Source organism: Pseudopodoces humilis, chromosome 17 (assembly GCF_049639895.1).
Source record: "Pseudopodoces humilis isolate 2021_Gansu_Grassland_sample_001 chromosome 17, ASM4963989v1, whole genome shotgun sequence".
NCBI classification, from domain to species: domain Eukaryota; kingdom Metazoa; phylum Chordata; class Aves; order Passeriformes; family Paridae; genus Pseudopodoces; species Pseudopodoces humilis.
This window is the reverse complement of record NC_142216.1, coordinates 7,802,330-7,817,689: the sequence shown is the minus strand read 5'-3', so window position 1 is coordinate 7,817,689 and position 15,360 is coordinate 7,802,330. Positions and strand designations below refer to the sequence as shown.

At 44.8% G+C, this 15,360-nt stretch overlaps 2 protein-coding genes across 3 annotated transcripts in view; one reads left to right on the top strand and one right to left on the bottom strand.

Moving 5' to 3' along the window:
* Window positions 1-4,757, top strand: part of HNRNPAB (heterogeneous nuclear ribonucleoprotein A/B) — a 28,720-nt gene extending 23,963 nt beyond the window's left edge. For both annotated transcript variants that reach the window (XM_014253080.2, XM_005523537.3), the window contains one exon: window positions 2-4,757. The gene's annotated coding sequence lies outside the window, so the exon portion shown is untranslated. The remainder of the gene's footprint in view (window position 1) is intronic.
* The window catches only part of COL23A1 (collagen type XXIII alpha 1 chain), a 174,592-nt gene continuing 162,913 nt past the window's right edge, over window positions 3,682-15,360 (bottom strand). The window contains exons 12-26 of the mRNA XM_088063740.1: window positions 14,660-14,704; window positions 14,040-14,117; window positions 13,634-13,657; window positions 12,682-12,735; window positions 11,941-11,985; window positions 11,385-11,474; window positions 10,973-11,044; window positions 10,584-10,625; window positions 9,724-9,750; window positions 9,228-9,299; window positions 9,082-9,135; window positions 8,799-8,825; window positions 8,259-8,312; window positions 7,544-7,630; window positions 3,682-3,729 (exon numbers count right to left, since the gene is read on the bottom strand). Coding sequence (XP_087919866.1) covers window positions 3,682-3,729; window positions 7,544-7,630; window positions 8,259-8,312; window positions 8,799-8,825; window positions 9,082-9,135; window positions 9,228-9,299; window positions 9,724-9,750; window positions 10,584-10,625; window positions 10,973-11,044; window positions 11,385-11,474; window positions 11,941-11,985; window positions 12,682-12,735; window positions 13,634-13,657; window positions 14,040-14,117; window positions 14,660-14,704 — 819 coding nt within the window. The remainder of the gene's footprint in view (window positions 3,730-7,543; window positions 7,631-8,258; window positions 8,313-8,798; window positions 8,826-9,081; window positions 9,136-9,227; window positions 9,300-9,723; window positions 9,751-10,583; window positions 10,626-10,972; window positions 11,045-11,384; window positions 11,475-11,940; window positions 11,986-12,681; window positions 12,736-13,633; window positions 13,658-14,039; window positions 14,118-14,659; window positions 14,705-15,360) is intronic.

The window sequence follows — 15,360 nt, the reverse complement described above, 5'->3', positions numbered from 1 at the left end:
GGCCTGGCAGTGGTCACAGTTGATGCCTACAAGCACTGGATATTCCACAAGTTGAAGACGGAATACTGACTTGTTTACCTGAAGATAATAGGACTTCGGGGTATTTCCTCAGAGAAAATATAAATTTTAATATAATTTCATAAGCTTTGGAGGTTAGCTTGTCTTGTAGCTTCAGTGATATCAAACTTCTTCAAGTAGGAGCTAGATAGAAAGCTGTTTAGTTTTTGCCAGCATATGTAAAACAAGACTTTTCTATCTGCATTGTAGATTGTTTGTGGACACTTCCAGATTCTTGTGCTTTCTGCAGTCATTCTGGGGACTGAACTCTCATTGATATTGAAAGAAGTTCCATGAACACGACATGTGCAGGAATTTGAGTGTAGAAGCCCACAGCATGGTTTGGAATAGTGAACTGATTTTAGTTTGGAGATGACTGGGGGAGATGGGAAGAGCAACTGTACATTAAGGGAACAATTACAGATCTTCCTGGTAACATCAATGAGAGATTTGCCTTCAACCTTTCACAGAAAATTTTTTAGCTTTAATTTGGGATATTAAAGGGGTTTTTCAAAAGCACTAAAGGCCAGTGGAAGCTTGTAAGCTGCTCCTTATGCCTTTAAAAACCCCTACACCAAAAGTGATAGCTGAGAACCTGAAATGGAAGTAAATAAAATGCATTTTCATTGCTGTTTTGAGTTACATAATTGTTGTTTCTTGATTTGTTAGTTGATCTGAATTTAACATGGATTTAATCTGTATGGTGACCAAGGAAATGGTGAGTAACTGGCAGAGATGCCAAGTACAGCCACAAAGCCAGTGATGTGTAGGAGTAGCCCCTGAGCAGCCAACAACAGGTAACAAATCCACTGCCTACAGCCCTGAGGCTGTGTCACCTCTCCCGAGCTTGGTGGCCATTTCAGCACTGACCAGCACAGAGCACAGGCTCCCCCTTACTCTGGGGATAAGCTCAAGGACACCCAAAGCCTGGTCACAGATGAGAACTCACAGACACCAGATATCACCCTGCCTGTGTGGAGCACAAAGCACATTCCCACTGTTCTTCAGAATATCAGAGCAAGACCTTCAGCACTAGGTCAGCCTGTACAGGGCAGGTTGCACCTGGATGGTCACATCCCTCTCTCAATCCTTCTCTGGCAATAGCTGCAGTAAGAGTGGCAATGAAGCAATGATCTTAACAGAGGTTTTGGATCTACTCAGTGCACCAAAACTGCCCCCCTTCTGTATTCTCTAAGATCAAGGCCACAAAGAGCCATAATACCATGATTGATACTATGGTCAGGCTCTTAATTTCACCTAAAACTCCTATGCAGAACCCAGCAACTTGTATTGAGCTAAGTATTTCCTCCAGACATGATCTGTTAAATCAAAATGACATTAAGGTGATGGCAATTATATCACTGGTCTGGTTAGGATTAACCAGTTTTACCAATAAAAATCCACAGCTTATTTTTTGAGTTTGTGTGGCTTCAACTTCTACCCATTGAATGAATATTTGTATATCTTTTCCTGTCCAGTTTTAAAACTTGTTAATACAAAGTACCTCCTCCCTGTAAAGGAATCTGGTTGCCTCTTGATCTTCATTGTAAGCTGAACAGATTCAGCTGTAAGCCATCTTCTTCCTCTTTGAAATATTTTTTAATGGCTCTCTGCTGCACAATTGATATTTTTTCAACATCTTAAAAAATGTGAACTGTGGAATAGTTTGCAATTTTTAATTGATCCCACAGTGGCATATGCAGATATCAAAATAATAATGATTCTGTTCATTACTCTGCTCTGCATGGGATGTGCCTGAGAAGAGAAAATTTAACAAAAGGGACTGAAAAGGTGAAGAGAAATAAGACGAGAGTGCAGAGTTAGTTTACAGTTAAAATCATGTAAACCAAGAAGAAATAAAAAGCAAATGAACCCCACAAACCAAGACGAATACTTCAAACTCCCAATTTTTGGGAACCCCAAGAGCAAATTTATGTGCTCTGTTGTTTAAAAAAGAACTTAAACAGAGCCTTCCCTGTCCTGCACCTCCCTGCACTGAAAGTATTACCAGGTTTTTCTGTTTTGAAATTCTGCAGTAGAGGCTTCCTGAGGAATTTGTGTTCCACAGTAAAAAAGTGCTTGCACATCTTCAGGCACAGACCCCAGAACAGGACCCAGAGGTGCTTTCTCTTGAGGATTGTAGAGGAAATAACCAGAGTCAGTGAAGTTTGTTCTGTTTAGCCCCAGAGTTGCTGTTTCCATCACACACACAGCAGGTAGCGATGGATGGAGCTTGGCTTTGTTTCCTCTGCAGGTTGCAAATCCTTCTCCTGTTTGACCAGACAGTAGGCAGCAGCTTCTTTCATTTTTAGGGCTGCATCCTTCTTTTCTTTGTTTTCAGCCAGGTTTTTTCACCCTTTTAATGTGCATGTGCAATGCAAATACGAAGTTGAGAGCCAGATTAGGACAGGGATTTTGCCCTCCTTCATGCAGTAAGGCACACAAGGCTGGCTCAGTACTGTTAGTTCACATTGCAGCATGAGCAGTGAGCACTGTTTGTCCCCAGCTACTGTCATTGGTACCTTTAGCAAATCCTGGTGTTACCATGCAATGATATGGGTTTGGGAGCTTTACATTATTTTCCAAGTCCATAAATGTCAGAATCCAGTATAAAAAAAGGTCAATATATTACTGTCAAAAGTGTTTTTTTTCCTTTTTTTATACAAAAATTAAAAGATCAAAATATATCACATTATTTACATATTGTGCTTCATGCTTAGAGATCACTGAAAAAGAACACACAAACAAACATTTTAATCAGAGAAATGCTCCATTCATTACACACTAACCTTATTGTTAATACTGTAAGGATTGGCATTCAGATTTATTTTAATATTAATGGTACAGCCAAACAAATCTCACAGAATGAAAATCTTTAATATACTAAGGGTGTGCTCGCATTCTAACTGAGGGTTTGCAACCTGTTAGTGACATGCTGGTAACTCCAGCTGTGTGCACACAGCACATGCTTACAGCTGGGTTAGTAATTCCACTCAGCTTCAGTGTTATACTCTTGTTGGAGAATGAGGGTTCTCCTACAAGTCTGGATCACATCCTCATCTTACAGGAGGCCACATCTCTCTCCTCATTCTCCCAGGCTGCCAGGAGCGCTTCCAGCCAGCTGCTCCGCCTGCAGGAGATGCTACAAAATACCTGGCCACCTGCACCCAGGGTGCTGATCCGAGCACTGAGGCAGTGCAATGGTTGTGAGTTATAACTACAGTGGCAGAGGAGTGGAACTCTGTAACAAAGAAACAACCCGCTGGTAACTTCTCAGCTGGGAGGGTATAGACTGAGCAAGTCCCACTAGCAAATGGTGCAGCCTTCCCATGGGTGGTTCCTAAGCTTCCCTGGCTATAATAAAAGCTTGAGCAAGCCTGTAAAAAAGCATTTTGCTGACAGTGTTAACAATGATTTGTCATGCTTAGAAAGTTTTTGGTGTTCCCAGCACCAGTGTAGAGCTGGGGGGAACAAGACCTGAAGCTGCTGGAATCCTGCTCTCCCAAGGCATAATGTCATGTCCGCCAGGCCTGTGAGCTGTTGCTTAAAGCATGTGCAGCAGTGCAATGCAGGAACCATGCAGGAAGCAAAATTACTCAGGACTGTTCAAGGATATTATTAAGGTTACTGTACCTTATGCCAACATCCTGCTACTGGCAGTCCGTCTGGTCCCTGCAAAATTGAATTTACAGATTCAGCTTTCCTGACAGTGACTTAAATGTCAGACGCAAAAACCTGAAGCTCATTTGTCACAACAATGAAAGGCTTAGCAGCACTGTTAATTACCATGCAAAACCCATTTACTGTATATGCACAAAAATGAAATATGCAGGCAATGTCATCCATGTGTCATGCACAACACAAAATTAAATACACCTCAGGGTAAAAAAAAAGAAAAAAAAATTGGAAATTACACTTTTTTTCCTTTAAACAAAGAAAACATGTACAAAGATTTGAAATCACAGTTCATTAACTTCATAATCTGCTTTATAAGGTAGTGTTTTTTGCAATCAGACATATATATGGAAAGCATGATGTGGGAATGTATTTTTTGTTAAAATGTGCTTTTCTGTTTGGGGGAGGTGATATAGGTATTTTTTTCCTAGATGGTATCCTAATTGTGTTAAATTTGATCCTGCTGTACTTAGTTTCTTTAAGAAATCTTGAGTTGCTGAACTAAGAATAGGATGAGTTGTGGACAATGCAAAGGGTGTGAAAATATCTGTCATGTTCCACTGGAGATACAAGAAACATACAAAAATCAGAAAGCCAGAAGAGCTCTCACTGACCAGGAGAAGAACACTGGAAAGGAAGGAGCCCCTTAGAAGAGGAATGAGCTATGTATGACCAGCTATCTCAAGACATTTCAGAAGAAATAGCTGACTTCAGCTGCCTTTCCTGATGCTGGATTTTTTTAAGGCTCTTGGATCTCCAATTACATTAATTTCTGCATGTAGAGCCACAGAGAGCACACAAGCACTGACCCTTCCCTCAGAGCCACCTCCAGACTCATGAGGGGTGGGAAGATGTGGATGCAGCAGAGAGAACTGCTAGTGCAAATACAGGTCAAAATGCAATTTTACATTTTTTACTGTAAATGTTAGTCATCACATATTTTGTATTCTGTATTGATTTTATATGTAAAATAGCCTATGCCCAATAAAACAGATGCAGTGAAGTAAGGTAACCCTCTCCAGCTACTCATAGTGTAAGAAGTCATGCTTTCCTTTAACCTTAGTTAGAAAACACACTTTTTTTCTGCAGACACAGTCAATATTTTGGTCCATAACTATTAAAAAAAAAGGTAAAATGCATACATTTGCCAGAGTTGTCTGGGGGTGATGGGTATGGGGGACAAGGTGCAGAGTGGTTGTTTGACCTAAAATGTCCTGACCTGTGTTAAAGTGCAGCCTAATACTGATGGTCAGGGGGTTGATTTCTGCCCTGGGCTATTTCTCCTTGCGCACTCAGAATACTTATTTTGGCCATCATAAAACTCCACACCTTTCTACCATGTTTCACTTCAGTGACTCCAAAATGACTCTTCATGGCTGTGTGTGGGGCTCATGCTGATGCTCCTGGACTGAAAGCCTCCACTGCACCCTGGGCTGCAGAACAAAGTCAACATTCCAACCAACCTGCAGCTAACCAGGAAGATGCACAAGTGCTTTACTGACTGGTCATGTTGTAGTTAATTGGAGGAATCACCTACTGCACTTTACAATGCCTTCAACAGAGATAGATCTTGTGTTTTCTGTATAGTTAAGATGGGAGATGCTTGGGAAATAGAACATCTCTGGGAAGTAAATATTAAATTAGAGCAGGCCTGCTGTTAGGAATTGGTTTCTTGGACACATCTGAAAGTAATTTAACTTTTTGAAAGAGTAACAGCTTACTGCCCATTTGTTTCTCTGAGAACAACTGCAAATCATCTAACAGGCAGCATTTTCTATGGTTAAAAAAATGAAAATAAAACAATGACCTCTCTTAGCTAGTGGTGCCCTTTTGGGGAGCAGACCATGAACCTTCCTGCATAACCACTGGACTCAGCCTAAGCTCTGGGCAGAGCTCTGTGCTAACACAGCAAAACCCTTCTGATACAGAGTGCCAGTGGCCCTGCTCTGCAGGACTGGCTGTTCTTTGAGGAAAGCTTTTCAAATCCCAGCTGTGAATGGGACTCACAGGGCTGCAGCAGCACAGGCACAAGGGGAACCAAACTGGGCCATAGGTAGTGAGAGAAACCATAACTAATTTTGAGCATCTGTTACCATAAAGGGACTGACATCCCCTGTGTGATCTCCTATGATTTACACTCCTTATCTAAAGTAATTTTGACTGGGAAGAAGGCACAACACATTGGCATTCTTCCCCAAATGCTGAAGTGAAACATCTTGTTCCAGCTCTGCTGCCTTGTGTCTTTCCTCTCCCTGGAGGGGTCTGCTCCTCAGGACAGGGCTTAGCCACAGCAGGAACACACACAAGCCATGCAAGAAAGAGCAGATATTGTACCAAAGGGCAGGGCAGGCTCACCCCATCCAGGCCTGGCAAGCCTGGGTACCTTTTGCTGCCTGCAATGCTAGGATCTCCCTGTTTGGAAAAATAACTGCTTGTTGAGAATGATAAAGGACACGGAGTTGCAGAGATAGACACCCATGGTTCAGCACAGGGGGAGGAGGATGGGTCTGGAGCTTCACAGCTCCATTTCTGATGACACAGCGAGTCAGCAGAGTGGTTTAATGGAAGGGAATTCACATGACATGTAGAGTCTGTCATCTGGGAAAGATCTGTACACAAACCACAGATTCACATTTGTAAAAGTGCAGTTAAAGAGATAAAGGGTAAATCACCCAACATTTCAAGAGGGGAAAAAATTAATTGCAGTTCACATTTGATCTTCAGGCAAAATAAAGCATATTGACTAAAGGAGCTTACTGCTGGTATAGTGGATCTACACAACAGCCTTGGCAGCCCTAGCTGTGCTCAGAGAACGAGGAAAAGTCACAGGTTCAGAGAACAAATGGGTTTTAGAACTGTGGAGCAAGCAGCTGGCACTCTTAATTAGGTGCCTCTGAACTAAGTTCTAAACTGCTACATTTAAGCAGTTTCAGTTCAATATTCGATACTTCTCATCCCACAGCTTCAAAGCACTTCTGGGAAAGGATCTCTCTAGTTTTAGCCATTATATGAAAAACAGTAGTGAAAAGAAGGTAAATTCTACCACATCAAATAACTGCTTATAAACCACTCTAGGTTATTTTCTTTTTGTGGGCTCTATCTAACGAATGAGAGGTTCTGGAAGTGGATTTGGGAGATGCAGCTTCCACCCAGGAGGTTTCCTGGAAAGCCCAGTGGGTACGTGCTGCACAGCGGTGGCCTGGGGTGTGTCTGAGAAGGGACAGCTCTGAGCCGCTGGCACAGAAACCAGGGGAGGTCTCTTCTCCCAGGGGCACTTCTTGGCAGCCTGGGGAGCTCCAGCTCCTATTTCACTTATGCTTGGCAGAACTGTGATCTATCAACCCCAACATGCTCCCCCTGCTCATCCCTCGCTTGGTTTGCAGGGATGAAGGGATGGGGCTGGCCTCGTTTTTGTATTTCCTCCCATCCCCTGCACCCAGTTGCTCCCTGATTTCAAATATGCTCAAAAGCAAGCATCACGCTATCTCCTGAAGAGCTCTACTGAGGTCCATTGTTCCTGACTACAATAAGAAGGTCTTTACACAAAGATGCTTTATTTTTACTGCTGTGGCTTGCTCCCATCTGGCCAGTGAGGAGCCCTTACAGTAAGCAGTGAACTTCCAGCAGTGGAGATAAACCATTACAAAAAGTGAGAAAACAATAACCATCTGCTCTGATTTACTGCAAAAGAAAGAACTCACAAATCCTCCCTGCTTTTCCCTGGCTGCAAAGCTGTGCCTGCAAAGCTGTGTCTCCTTTTCAGCCCTGGCAGCCCATGCTTAGGATGAGTGAAATGAAATGAAAGACGTACCACGGGACAAGGCTGATCCAGTCCAGGAGGGCCTGGCTCCCCCTTCTGTCCTTTGGCCCCTTTTCTCCCTGGTATTCCTCGTTCACCCTGTCAGCACAACAGGAAGATAACAGGAGCAAGGAGAAGAAGTACTTCATGTCTCACAGCACTCACAGAGTCCCAGACCCCACCCAGAGTAAGGACACTTGCACTAACATGACCCCAGCTGAGTAGTGAAATCTCTGTGAAAATCTTCAGTTAAAGCTGGGTGGAAATATTCTAATAGATAATTTTATAGTAGATTGACTAAATGAGCAGTTTCTGCTGGAACCCAGGTTGGTATCTGACAGCAAGTGGGAGCAGCAGCTTCCAGCTACTGCCCTGTGCTCAGTTGGGCTCCTGGCTCCACCTGGGTATCCCCTTTGTTTAAAGGTCCCTGTAACAAAACCTTTGATTTGGATCCATTTTCAAGGTCTGTAAACCAAGACCAGTGATTCTTTGCAACCTGGAGCTGTCAGGCTGCTCCATTTCCCCACAGTGGCTGGGCTGGGGGCAGGCTTGCAGAAACCCTTCCAAGTGGGTAGAAATTAACTGCCTGTCCTGCCCTGTGCTGGGAATGTGCAAATCCTTGGGCTGACAGAAGGCCTTTCAGCAGTGGCTCCCAGGGCAAGCAGCACTGCCTGCCAAAAAGCAGCCTGTCCTGCCATGAGCATCAGGACAGCTATACCCCACTCACCTTCTCGCCTCTTTCACTTCTCTCTCCTTTCTCTCCTCTGAGACCAGGGAAACCCTGTCACCACAATTTTTAGATGGAAAAAAGGAAAAACAAAAAAGATTTTGTAAGTTTAGTGTGTGAATGGCTCAGTTCAACATGAGCCAACTCCAGCCATCAGCCTGTCTTGCCCCAGTGAAGAATGACATTTTCTTCCTGCTGACTTGGTATGTCAGCAATTTCTTGGAAAAGCTGGAGTGCTTCACCACACCCCAGTAACATTACAGCTACTAGAAATGTTCACGTCACTGAATCCAATACAAAGATTCTCAGCTGGAAAGAGAAGCACTGGCAGCACCTTCAAGTGAGCACTTCCATTGTGCAGTGGAAGTAGCCCAGCAATGGGCCTAAATTCAGCCATCTCTTACAGCCATCATTCCACAGGCATTGTGTTTAAGGGGGAGCAATCTCTACAGTGTTAGCTACATATTTTCCCAACAATCTCAAGTTATGTGTGTGTTACTTGTGTTTCTACCATGAATAATTCATGGTTTCCATACTCACATCCAATCCTGGCTCCCCTGGCTTTCCCTGCGGATGTAAAAATAAAAATTAAGATGTGCTGTATTGATTTTGGTGTTGCAAACAAACTTAGATCCAGTTGGTTTAACATGGTAATGAGAGCATGGGCTCATCCAGGAGCCCCTGGGATTGGAGGCTGCTCCTTTGTCATGCACCAGGGTAGTGCTGCAGCTCTGCAGTTCTGGCTGGACTCCCCACAGCAGGATTTTACAGCCCCTATTTTAGGATTGCACCCCAATTGCTCCTCTCCCACACCCATGATTACCTTTTCTCCTTTGGTACCAGGTAAACCAATGAGCCCTGGAGCACCCGGGAGACCCTTAAATGAAAAAGAAACAAAGCATTAGGATTGTTTCCTGTGAGACAGGTTTCTGTCAACAGCCAGAAATGAGATTTGGGAAAACAACTCACAGCAGGTCCGGTGTCACCTTGGTCCCCCTTCTCACCACTGTCACCTTTTTCTCCCTTTGCACCATCCAAACCCTGCAGAAATGAAATAAATGAGCAAAGGAGACCTGGCAGCTCTGGCCAGGGCAGCCCCTCCTGCACCCAGTAGCTCCCACCCCTGCTCTGGGGTGCTGACACCCACACTGCTGTTGATGTCTTGCTCTTGACCACATCATATAAGAAAATAGCTGAAAATACAGGTTATAAGCCTTTTGATTTGGAAACCCTGACTCTCACCAGCCCTCAGAACTCTGTCCTGGAGGAGCAGTTTGGATTGTAAATGCTTGGAAGGAAAAATGGCTTGTTTTCTAAAATGCCGACTGCTGAACAGTGTAACCAAGGGATGTGTTGCGACAACAGTGACAAAAAACTCAGTCTCCAGAGCTGACAGGCCTTTGTGAGCCTGTAAATAATGCACTGGCAGCTGGGAAACTGGGTGACATTTAATTTATTGACTTACTTTAGGTCCCTGGATTCCTGGAGGACCCTGTGGGAAAGACAGTGGTATATTTGAAAAAAACCCCAAATTTAAAAACATACCCCAAACTTTGTTTCCCAAACCATTTATTGCTCAAATTACAGGCTGACAATGGTCAAATACTTCTTTTCAAGACAGGTGGCAGTTTATTTTTTTCTCCAATATCAAATCAGAGGGCAGGGGAACTGAAAAGGAGCACTCTGTGTAACATGGGACAATAAAGCTCTGCAACACAAGCCCCCAAATGCTTTGCTGAAGAAAGTGAGAGGAAGCTCTGGGGGTGGCATTGTGCCACCACAGCCCTCCACACCTGGGCAGGGCTGGGATAACTCCCAGGATCTGAGTGCCACCTGCTTTTGAAGCATGGTCTCTAAAGGTGAATCTTGGACCCAGCAAGACACCCAAGCCTTCCCAATGTCCTTGACAGCTCCTTTTGGAGCACTGTAGGCACCAAACCCCTTTGATATCTCCATCAAAAATGCTCTGTGTGTTCATCACCACCTGAATCCTCTCCCAGTGCAGCTGATGGCAGAACACTAAATGACTTGTGTGAATTTAGGGAAATATAGACACTGTCATGGTTCAGAACAGATTTTCCATCCCACAAGATTTTATCTTTTCTCCCAATGAACAACGTGGATTTTTGCAAAATGAGCCATAAGCTCTGATGTACTCTCTTAAATCAGGTGCTTTAATTTCTCCAAGAAATCAGACTGTAGCACTTCCCTGATTTTTTTTCCCAGATTCAAAACAGCCTACAATGATTAAAGAGAACAAACCACCCTTGTCCTTATCTATCATATTCAATAACAAATCTGCAGGAATCGCTTCCAGAGTCCTACCATAGGGCCAGGTAATCCGGGGGGTCCAGGCTCAGGTATGATCTGCAGAAGGGAATTAAACAGCAGGTTAACAAGGCTGGGCAAGAGAGAAGATGGTTCAGGAGTGGAAACCTCACAAAGCTCAAAATCATTATTTAAATTAATTATTAAAATTAACACAATTAATTACAACAGCGGCATCCAATATCTCAACCACCAATACAAAATCTAAAGTAACTTTGTAGTGCTGAGTGTCTGAACTGGTCTTCCCTAATGAATAAACCCCATTTAGACACTTGTAGAAAGCAGTTGGGCTTTGCTGATAGATATGGGACTGGTGGGTCTATCCTGCACCCCAACTTTGCCTGATCCTGTGTCATGAAAGAGACTTTATGTTGCCAAGATCTTACGTGATTATTCTGCAGACATGGTGACCCAGTGTCTCCTTTTTCTCCTTTGTCTCCTTTTGGCCCTTCTGCTCCCTGAAAGATAAAAATGTGTCACTCACAAGGTGCATCTTCCAGGAAAGCAAAAATGAGAGAAGAATAAGTTTGTCTCCCTGTAAAAACAAGCCTTGGCTCAGGCAAAGCTCATGGTCATCTCCAGGAGACTTTGAACAACTGTTTTCTCCTCCTTGATACATTCTGAATAAGCTGATTAGAAATGGAAATTCAAAGCTTCCACATCCACCAGCTCCACAGTAAGCTGGTGTGGAGAGGTCATTGCTTAAATCAGCCAAGCCAGCCCCATTCTGAGCATTTGCAGAAATCAGAGCATTAAAGAACCAAGAGCAGAGGGACAGGGACAGACAAAGGGACGTACCGGGGGACCTGCTGAGCCCATTTCTCCTGTCTCTCCTTTCTGCCCCATGATCCCCATGCTGCCCTGGTCACCCTTTGCTCCTTTTGGACCCTGCAAGTTGAGAGAAAACAACAGGTATAGGAGAAAGCTCTTAAACCCCCAACAGCCACTTTTGCCTTTCAGCTGTTTCCCTCCGCATGCTCATGAGAAAATGTTTTAACATTCAACCTCACAGATGCCAATTCTGAGGGTGCAACAGAATTTGGCTGGACTGCAGGAGGGATTGCAGCCGTTTAGGGTTGGGAAGGTTTACAAAAAGATTTGAGACAGCATCTGATGAACTGCTCATGAAAGGAGCCCCTTTAGCTCGGCAGACGTGGCCACGAGCAGCATCGACACGCTCAGAGCAGAGCAGGGGATGCAGGCAAAGGGCCATCAATTCAGGGAGACACAGCTGATACTGCACAGCACAGCTCACTCCTGGCAGGCTGGATTTGCTTTTCACAGACACACAGGAAACTTCCTTTTCATTTGGCTCCTGGCAAGGTCTCGCTCAATCCAGCCGTGCCTCACTCACCTTTTCACCATCCATTCCAGGTGGACCTGGCAAGCCCAGCTCTCCCTGAAGGGACACAAGGAAAGGGGAACCCATGGTAAATTAAATTAAGAATTCATCTTGGGAAAGCATTGTGCAAGGAAATGAATTATTCACACACAACTGTTGTTATGGATTTGCCACTGTCAGGCTCAGGACCAAGGAGGCGTCAGTGAGGCACCAGCATCACCAGCTGATCTGAATATTGACTCAGAGACCTCAAAAGGCACTAAAATCCTGTCCTATCCCATTCTTTCAAGAGATACTTTTCTACAAATTACATCCTTCTTTTTAAGCTGGCTACAGCTGGCTGCAGGTTACAGACTACTGCTTGTGAAGCAGGCGGACAGCAGCTCCTGGGACACAGTGCTGGGACAGTAAACAGCACACAGGGAGGTGGCTCAGCACAGCCATGGGGCTGCCAGCCCCTCTCACAACTGCTTCTCCTACTAGAGGGGCTGGGATATCACCTGTCAGGTGTGGGACTGGGACTGGGCAGGTTTGGGGGACAGCATCCTCTGGAAGAGGCTGAAGGCCAGAGACAGGTCAACAAAATCCTGGCTTTTGTGTGAAAGCCACCTTTTTTTTCGCCAGAGAATGGGCTAAATAGTACACATAACCTCAAACTCCTCTGCAGGCTGCTACAACTGCCTTATTTTGGCTTGGGAGACTCTTCATGGAGAGCTACTAACAACCATGTTGCTTGGCAGAGGTCAGGCTCACCTTGGGACCTGGAGTGCCTTGGGGGCCCGGTGGCCCTGGGGGACCTGGTGGACCCTGAAACACAGCAAACAAAACAGGCTTATCATGACTAACATGAACACAACATGCTGTCCTTGTGCTGTGGGGATCAGCAGCTCCCAGCCAGGATCTGCCAGAGACACTCAGGTGAGCAGAATTGCTTGGACAGCGAGGGGAGCTCAACTGACACAGAGTGACCGGGGCTCCTCTGCCACGGGGTTCTTCATGCAAAACAGAACACAATGGGAGCAAGGCAGGCATACAGCTGCAAAGACATGGGTTAAGAGGAAAAATGCCTTTAGCTGGAGGTGGGACCCAAAATCTGATGGTCTCTTTTTGCATCCTGCCTGCTCCAGCCAGCCAACCCTGGAAGCAGCATCGTGCTGAAAACAGTGTCAGCCAGCCAGGGAGGTGCAGTTAAAGAGGGGGAAAAAGGAGTTTGTGTGAACACAAACAGCAGGAAAACCTTGCTCACTTAAAGAAGCTATTTTTCCTGGGCACTGCTGGACGCAAAGACCACAAACCACCTTGAGATGAACAAATATTTTCCAACTTGCAAATTATTTCAAGCAGCAAAATTTGTAGTCTCACTCAGATGAAAGCCAAACCAGTATTATATCCATGGAGCATATTCTCCATGGCTGCACACTCAAATGCTGTTACACTTAGTCACACTGGAAGCCTTTCCAGAGCCTTGTCCATCAGACAGGCCAGTGCACAAAGACTGCAAACAGCGAATAAGCAGGAAAACAGCAAAGTTAGTGAGGCTCAGCAACGTGCCCCTCAGCAGTCTCTGCATGCAGAACATGAGACAGGGTCTGGGTCCAGCACATGAAGCCTCCAGACATTTGATGGAGCCTCTCCAACCACTGCACTCCACAAACTCCCCTCCCAAAGCTGCGTGCCATGCAGACACCTGGCAAACAGAAATTACCAGCACTTTGTGTATCCCTGCAGCCTGTTATAAAACAATTAGGATGGTTCTCAAATATGTCTGTAATCAAGTATTTATTCTATTCAGCTTATTTCATCCTAATGAAAAGGTCAGGGCACTGTTCAGTGGGGCAGGTTAAGGCTCGGGTGTCGTTCCCCCTCCTCCCACATCCCCACTGCTGCCATCGAGCTCCATCAACGCTTTTGCTGCTACACCCTAAATATCCTCAGCCCCCAGATTCAATCAGCTCTTTCTTCCCTCCCAACCAGCTCTGTGCCAAGACAGAAATCTCAGGAGGAGACATAGGACAAGGGTGGACACATTGCCACAATGTCACTGTGGCAGAGCTTGGCAGATTTCTGTCCTTTCCCACGAAGAGCAGGACCCAGCTTGGCGCAGGGCTTACCTTGAGTGCATCCTGGACTCGGCCGTCGTAGTCGATCACGACGGTGTCTCCCTGCTCACCTTTCAGCCCAGGGGGACCCTGCAGGCAGGGATGAATCCTGCTTAATGTTACAGCTCTGAGAGGTGGCTGGTATGAAAGCAAAGACCTGACACGCAGCATTTGGGGGTTATCACCTTACAAACACCATGGATTTAACCAGTGCTTAGTCTGACAGCTGGAACTGCCAAACCTCAAAAGGCCATCAATTTGTGTAACGGAGGAGTGCATAAAAATCCTCACTGGATTACCCCTATTCCTGGCTTCCCTCTTGCAGAAAAAAGGGTCAGAGGATGGTCACGAGGATAAGAAAACTGGACTTGACTGATTTCCCATGTCAGCATTCAGTACCTGTGCAATCACTTGTTTAAATATGCACCATCTCTATTTTCAGACACTGAACTGATCCTGAAGCAATTCATCCACATACTAAGCAGCAAGAGGTGGTGGGGAGGTTGAGACAAGCTCAAGGTTGAGACAAATAAGGTTGTAAATAAGGTTGAGACAAATAAGGTGGGGAGGTTGAGACAAGCTAAGGTTGAGACAAATACACAGCTCTAAATTGAAATCCTGAGCATCCATACCCGGGGTCCAATGGAGCCAATTCCTCCCTTCTCACCAGGTTCACCCTGAAAATCAAAAATCACGTTTATTTCAAGGAGACCAAGAAAAATACAAAATATTTATCCTAAAAGTACTGTACCGACCCATAAAGATATGCTTTAGATTCAGAAAAATTATGACACCAACAAGGGACTGCTTCTCCTAGCAGAAAATAAATTTGACTTGAGAGTGAATATATTTTGCAAAAAAACAATGTTGGTGTAACAACAAGGGAAGTAAGAGGAGGTTGCATTGCAGGGGGAGTGGAGTGGCCAGCTCAGGGCTGAGCTCCCTGTATGGGCTGTGCTGCTCTCCAGCTCCTCTCCCTGCTCCAAGTGTGCTGAGCTCCACCTCTTTGTGCTGGTTCCACATGGCTCCCTTTGCTTCAGGCTGAGTTTTGCATGTGGAAACTTTCAGCTGAGATGTTTAACCCATTTTCAAGGGTGAGTTTAAGGAAAAGGTCTGTGCCAAATTGTTCTTTTTTTCTTTGTCTTTTTTATTTTCCCCCCTCCCCTCCTTTTCATAATTTTTTTTTTTTTTAATTGGAGAGTTTTAAAATGTCACAGTACTCCTACAGCAATGATCTGAAATTCTGTTCAGGATTAAGATGTCCCATTTGCCACACCTGTATTAATCCCCTTGCTGACCAAATTAAAGATCTCCAAAAAGTAAAAAATGGTAC